Source organism: Crocuta crocuta, unplaced genomic scaffold, assembly GCF_008692635.1.
Source record: "Crocuta crocuta isolate KB4526 unplaced genomic scaffold, BGI_CrCroc_1.0 scaffold54, whole genome shotgun sequence".
NCBI lineage: Eukaryota > Metazoa > Chordata > Mammalia > Carnivora > Hyaenidae > Crocuta > Crocuta crocuta.
In genome coordinates this window covers 247914-255732 of record NW_027530356.1, presented here as the reverse complement: position 1 = coordinate 255732, position 7819 = coordinate 247914, and the positions used below count along the sequence as shown (strand labels likewise).

The 7819-nt window shown below is 35.3% G+C and overlaps 1 protein-coding gene across 2 annotated transcripts in view; it reads left to right on the top strand.

Moving 5' to 3' along the window:
- Positions 1-6942: 6942 nt before the first annotated feature.
- The window catches only part of PLOD2 (procollagen-lysine,2-oxoglutarate 5-dioxygenase 2), a 54953-nt gene continuing 54076 nt past the window's right edge, over positions 6943-7819 (top strand). For both annotated transcript variants that reach the window (XM_077765865.1, XM_077765864.1), the window contains exon 1: positions 6943-7032. In XM_077765865.1, the coding sequence (XP_077621991.1) occupies positions 6997-7032 (36 nt within the window). In that variant the 5' untranslated portion in view covers positions 6943-6996. The remainder of the gene's footprint in view (positions 7033-7819) is intronic.

The following is a 7819-nucleotide window of genomic DNA, read 5'->3' as shown; positions in this document are numbered from 1 at the left end:
TTTGATGTCTCTTTGACACATCCTATGTATTTTTTTCTTTGTTGAAATTTTGGCATTAATTGTTCTTGAAGAATCTTTGATTTGAATTTTTTCCAACAGTTCCACAAAATAAAATTCATGTCCTTGCTACCTATACACCATGGCTTTGGTTTAATTGTCATAGTGTTTAGGTGACCCAGTGCTTAGCAACAAAATTTTCAATAGGACCGAGCAACACCATGTTTTTAGTAATTGGGAATCTTGAGTTCCAGCCCTAGATTGGTTACCACCTACCTGAGCTGCAAGATCCTGGACAAGCCTTGTTTTCTCTTGAGGTCTTGGTTCCCTCCTTTGTAAGGGAATTGGACTTTGCCAGATTGTTCATGAGATCACAATTTACATTAAATTAAAATAACTGTCAGTGGGGGAGCAGAATGTGATTGCTTTATGTACCAAATACTTCTCTGGAGTCTGTTTGTGGAGTCTTTTCTGTATTTCTCTAGCCTGGCCTCTGAACCCCGAATCTAATACCTAGCCTTTTATCAGACATAGAACAAATTAGGCCCCTATTGTCCTTCTCAGATGAAGGCTTGTTGCCTATAGCTAGAAGCATATTAGGTCTGGCACCCTCAAGGCCACACTTCCCCAGAAGCAACCATCCATTAGGAGGACTCCTAGGATTCAGCATATAAGTTATACTTGTAGCTGTGACTTATTACAGTAAAAGAATATTAAGCAAAATCAGCAGAGGGAAAAGGCACATAGGCCAATCCAGTGGAACCAGACACGGCTTCCAACAGTCCTTTCTCAGTGGAGTCACACAGGATTTGCTTAATCCCTGCAGCAGCTAGCTGTGACAACACATGTGAAATGTTACTTATTAGGAAAGCTCATTAGGGACTCACTATCCAAGGTTTTTAGTGGGGACTGGTCATACAGGCAAGTGCTGTACCAAAATTCCAAACTCCTAGAAAGATAGCAGGTGTTCAGCATAAGTGCATTGTTAGTACAGTTTAGGCACAGTGAACCATTCTTACTGGGAATGGTAGGAACCTCCCCAAGTCCACTTTTCCAGATGGCAGCCAAGGACCAACCCTGCAAGCAGGTCTTTCTAAGGATAGAAGTTTCAGGCTTGCTATGTTATCTAATTTCTACACGTGTAATAAAACTCAAAGTTTGCTTCTAGCCTCTTGACTTCTCTCTAGGAAGTAAATCCACATGAAGTGTTGGAAAGAAATGGACTTTGAAGAATAATGGAAGTTCTACTCCTGGCTTTACTACTAACTTGTTGGGTGACTTCAGTGAAGTTGTTTAACTTTACTTATTTATTAAAGTTTATTTACTTTTGAGAGAGAAAGAGAGAGAGACCCAGTTGGGGAGGGGCAGAGAGAGGGGGACAGAGGATTCCAAGCAGGCTCCATGCTGTCAGCACAGAGCCTGATACAGGGCTCAAACTCAACAAACTGTGAGATCGTGACCTGAACCAAAGTCAGAAGTTTAACCGACTGAGCCACCCAGGCACCTCAAATTGTTTAACTTGTTTTCTTTACTTGTGAATTGGAGATAATAAAGCTAACAATGTAGGGATTTTGTTGAAAAAAATTACTTTGTACACACATCTACATGAAGCATAGCATTACTTATCCCTGAATCTATTCATTCAGCAAATGTTTATTAAGAACCTACTACATGGTAAACAGTGAGAGACCCTGGAGTATAGTGTTGAGAAAAAGACATCCTGTTAGACATTTATAGTCTAGTTGTGGGGGGGGGGAGCTTTAATCTCAAATAACAATATGAATATTAATATACAATTTGTGCTAAGCTCTCTGAAACAGAGGTAGACAGTGCAGTGGTCAGGGATGGTCTCCCTAAGGAAATAGCCTATGTGTAAGAACCTCAGATTTCAATAGGCAGTTACTCCATCAAGAGATTAGATAATGATGTTGCATAGGCTCTTCTCTTTGGATGGGAAGGAGCAGGCATTGTTGGAGAATCAAAAATGGCCTGGGGCAATTGGAGCAGAGAGAACAAACGAGGGAGAGGTAATGGATGATATTGGAGAGGGCCACAGTCACAGGACAACACTGAGGTGATAGAGCTTGGCCACAATCCTAAGAGCAACGGAAAGCCATTTAAGGGTGTTTAGCAGTGGAATAACATGATTGGATATCTAGGTGTTTTGAAAAGATCACTCTGGCTGCTTTGTAGAGATATGACTGGAGTGGGTTAAGTGGGTTTAAGGAGGCTATTCTAGGAGCTTGAGCTAGTGATGACCATAATTTGAGTTAGTGTTGTAGCTGGCTTGGAGGTGGAGAGAAATGTAGACATTTGAGAAGGCATATCTGCATTTTCTTGTTAAAACATTGGATTGAATACTTATGAGCAGAATTGTTTTTTTTTTTTTAATGTTTTATTTATTTCTATGAGAGAGAGAGAGACAGCGTGAGCAGGGGAGGGTCAGGGAGAGAGGGAGTCACAGCCTGAAACAGGCTCCAGGCTCCGAGCTGGCAGTCAGCACAGAGCCCGACGCGGGGCTCGAACCCACGAACCGCGAGATCATGACCTAAGCGAAAGTCGGACGCTTAACTGACTAAGCCACCCAGGCGCCCCTGAGCAGAATTGTTTTAAATAGGTTGGGTGTGTGTTTCAGTCATTACTAGCATCATAAAATCTAGAGTTGGAAGAGATATCAGATTCTAGAGTGTATAACTCTGGTAGAGAAATAAATGGAGTTATAACCTGCCAAGGTTTGCATAATATAGCCTACCTTATCCATGTATCTATTGAGTAGGAATAAGGAGATACTATATATGTACACATATGTAGACTTTACACTGTGTCAGCCAGTTTGCATATATTAACTAGTTTAATTACCACAGCAAACCTCTTAGGCAGGAGATATTATTACACACATATTGTAGATGAGATACAAATGAGACACACATAGGTGATTAATTTCTAATAAATAAATGGTAGAGCTGGGATTTGAACCCAGGTATTTGTCCTCAGATTCATATGGCCAACTACAGTGGCAAACTGTGACTCTTAGGCCAAATCTGGCCCATTGTTTTTGTAAAGGCAGCCATACATACATATATGTATGTTTTATATATATATATGAAATATATATATCTCATATATATGACATTTAAAAAGTATTTTTGAAAAAGAAAAAAGAAGAAAAGACTCATAACAAAGATTATATATGATCCACAAAGTCTAAAATATTTATAATTTGGCCTTTTACAGTGAGAGTTTGCTGGCCCCTGCACTATGCTAACCATTACTAAGAAGATGCATACGTTCCTTCAGTAGATCAGTGAGAGTTACTGATCTTTATAGATGAAAGACATAGCTGGTCATAAAACGAGTTAGTTGCAGAGTGAGAACAGTATGAACACCTATGAAGGTGCCATTGTAGAATTATTTTTCTTGATATCTTCCGATTTACAGTTAAAGACTGGTTTGACTTTGTGTAGGGAAAGTTTCTTGGAAAGATAGGAGATTTAGCCTTCAGTATTGTTTGGGATCAAAAGCAGCTGGGCTGGTGCTGAGTTCCTTAATGTGATGTCTATCATTAAGATAATGAATTTTGGATGAATTTTATATACTGCTTTAGTATTTGGAGACAGGATATATTAACAAAACACTTTCTATTTTAAACTCATGCTTTGTTTTTGAAAATAAAAATTACATCAGCACTACATATTAATAAATTCTGCTCTTTATAAACAACTATTTGGAGAAAAAAGATGGCTCTTTAACAATGCATTCCCCCAACCCCCAGAACTGTATTATTAAAAGAGAATATAGCATGTTTTGGCATTTCTAAATAAATTGACAACTAGATTTTGGGAGAATTTCTGATATTCACCTGAATTTTTATAGAGAGCTGTTTATTTAGCCATTTTACTATTTATTAAATGTTAATATAATGATAAACATTTTGGGGGATTATAAAGATAATGATAGAAGTCTTTGTTTGTTTTTTGCCATGATGTGATTTTCATTGATATATGGCTATCTAATCTACCACACACTATAGATGTGTTACATGTTTCTTGCTCATGCAAACTGTATTAACCTATTTTAATAGGGTCAGACAGTGGCCATATAGGTTCCATTTGGTCACAGTTGAGGTTCCATTTGCCTTTTCTTTGACACCATTGTAGATTGATTTGATAATTATTGATGGATGCCTTTTATTCAAACCCATTTCCTTGCTCAGTCATCTCACATTATCATTTTGGTTGTGGTAGGTGGAGTCAGTAAAGTACTCATGATAGTTGCTTAAATTACAGTATTGTTTGGTTANCCGTTGGTTGCCTATTAGTTTTCTGGGTTGTTTCCTTGGCTGTGCAGAAGCTTTTAATCTTGATGAGGTCCCAATCATTTATTTTTGCTCTTGATTCCCTTGCTTTTGGGGATGTGTCAAGTAAGAAGTTGCTGCGGTGGAGGTCAAGGAGGTTGTTTCCTGCTTTGGTTAGAATATTTCTACTTTTTCATCCTTCCTCTTATGTTAAAAGTATTCTACTGCATATTTTTCTATGAGTTTTTGATTGGAAATTGAAGGATTGTACATGAAATTGAACTTTTTTAATTGTAGGAGTCTCCAAACATACACAAAATAATCCACTTTTAATAGTCCTTCGATGTGGCCAGTCTTGTTTAATCTTTATCCTTCTTCTCCATTGCCTCCCATCAACCTCAGATAGTTTTAAAACAAGTTGTAAATACTGTATGTTATTTCATTGGGTAAATACTTTAAGTATATGTCTCTAAATTATAAGAATATGTCTCTAATTATAAGGACCATTAACATGATGAAAAATTAACAGTAATGTCTAATGTCAACAAATATCCAATTATGTTCAGATTTTCCTAATTTTCTCAGAAGTACCCTTCTGCAGTTGGTTTTAAAAATCAGGACCCAACTAAAATTCATGGTTTACATGTGGTTGAATTATCTCTTAATTCTGTTAATATACTGTATCAATTTCCCTTCCATTCTTTTTCCCCTTTGCCGCTGATTCTATAGGTCAATTATGAAATCTAAGTTTATGTCAAATTTAGGTTAACATTTTTGACAAGAAAATGTCATAAATGGTGAACAACTTAGACTCTTGAGCTGAGCTAATAAGAAATAAATCTTATTTATAATAATATATAATATAACAAATAAGATTTATTTCTTATCACAGTAGTTATCCTGAATAGCAGGCAAGAGGAAACAGAAAGTTATATGTAATGCTATTAATCATGAATTTTTTTTAACAAAGTTACTAATTCACTATTTGTTTTTTTGTAATTAGCAACAATAATGAAACAACAGGAGTCCTTATTTGGCATAAGATTGCCAGACATAGACCACCTATTTTTAACTTTGCCTTCTGAGTCATTGGATTAGGTAACATTTCTGTCTACTCAGTGGTCTGGCCAACATTACTTTTCCTATTAAGGATGATGAAATCCTTGCTGTTAATTTTATACTGAAAATGATAAGTGTAAAAATTCATCTAACTAAAATCTAAACATGTAGATAATTCTTACGATTTATGTATAAAAGTTTAAGGTAAGAAAGCTATCTTTAAATACAGTAATTTTATTACAGGGAAAAGAGACTTTAAGTACTCTTTTTTACTCTTATAAAATCTGGTAGTCTCCATTTTAAAATTTATTGTGAATGGTAACATGTCAAATTTTCTTAATCAGATAACCCCTGTTTGAAACTTTACAAATTAAATTTTGTGTATTAAAAAAAATAATAGTTAATTGGGTACCTGGGTGGTTCAGTCAGTTAGTTAGGTGTTTGACTCTTGATTTCGGCTCAGGTCATGATCTCTTGGTTTGTGAATTGGAGCCCCGCATCAGACTCCGTGCTGTCATCATGGAGCCCACTTCAGATTCTCCATTCCCCTCTGCTCCTTGCCAGGTCATGCATGTGCGTGTGTGTGTGTGTGTGCTTGCACAAGTGCTTGCTCTCTCTGTCTGAAAAAAAGACAATGTGGTTCTTTAAAAAAAAAAGAATAGTTAATTGAAAAAGTACTCTTAAAATATATTTACTTGGGGCCAAACAACTTTATGAAAATAACTTATTTTTCCTTGAATATTTATTTCTCATAGTGGTGAAAATTATGTGAGAAATACCTTTTTCAAGAAAAAATCTAAGAACATTGAGATTTATCTTTATGGAAACATTTTCCTTTCTTTAGTTGACAAGTGAATGTTTGAATTTATTATTTCTTCATGTGTATTGCACCTATTTATATTTTATTGCTTTACTTATTTTTAAAATTTGATGGAAAATTACTTTGTTTTATATGAAATTGTTTCTAATTGAATTCTGTAATGGATTAATGCTATTTCCAATAATTGCCTATTGCTTAGCAGACAGTTAACACCTTGTGAATTCTGTGTTATTGGAAACAGGCAAGTAACAATCAAACGGTACAGCTCAGTGCATAGAATGATATAAAGATGTTGACTTTTGCTTTCTTAGTCCATGGGTCCTCCTATGTCCTCTGTTTAAAAGAAATGTCCCAGCACTTTTGATATTTGCTAATGTACTTTGTTTTTTATACATTTTTCTACATGCTTTTTCCTGATAAACATTTTCCTTAATAGCTTTTATGGATCTTTTGAATGATTCCTTAAATCTGTCTCCTTCTACTAATGAGTGGTTTTGTGTTGGATTGAAAATAATTCTCCATTATAGAATGGTGCCTAAAAGCTGTGTATTTACTAGGGCAGCACTGATTTTGTTTCCTTTATTTGTTAAATAAACAACAAAGCACTGAATGCCAAATATATGTTTTTGTGGCTACTAAGACTTTTCATCACAAAAATGAATAGGAGGTAGGTGGGTAGGTTTGATGATCAATCACTGTAGTGGGTTGTGAAGTGGGAGCATTTAATCTCTTGGTAAACCATCTTATGTTAGTCCATTCTGTCTTTACAGATAAATTATTAGTCATAACTATAGCAACAAAAGAAAGTGATGGATTCCATCGATTTATGCAGTCAGCCAAATACTTCAATTATACTGTGAAGGTACAGTATATCTTTTAATTCACGAACATGTTAGAATATGTGACTGAAGTACATTTTTCATAAAAATACCAATAGTCCTACCACCACAATCTACAGTCCACACAAAGAAATTGAAATTTGGTTACATAATTACTGAATTTGTATATATAATTGATTGTTTTAAGGATACATTTTGGCCTTATTAATATTCTGCCACTTAGACAATGGTTTCTTCATATTTGCTAATGCTTTTTATCAACATGTTCTATAAAACAACAGAAAATATGTTTCTGTTATATTTATGTTTCTTTTGAGGGGTGAAGTACAAGAACAGCTTAACAGATTTAATAGTAATTTTTTTCATTACTGGGAAGAATTTTTTTTTCTATAATGGGTATGTCTGTCATAGTATGTTTGTTTACAGAGAAGTAGAGACATGTCTGTGAAGGGGACCCTTTTCTGTTCCATTATTGAGAGTTGCCTTTCCTGTTGTTTGTTTTAGAGGAATTTGAGAACATTATAAAAGCATAAAAGTTTTTTTTAGAAGAGTGATCTCCAGGGGAATATCTTATTGATAAATGATCAGAGGAAACCTGGGGAATTTGGTAGAACTAGTAAACTGAGCTGTGAAAGGCCTGCCTTTTTTATTTACTTATTTATTTTTTTATAGGAATGAGGCTCTGTCAGCCAGGTCTTTTCCACAAATAAGAGGCTGATGGGGAGGTATCCCAGGTAGGAAAACAAACAGACCGACAAACTGAAGACATTTATAAAAAAACCAAAAACCAACACACACACAAAGAAACAA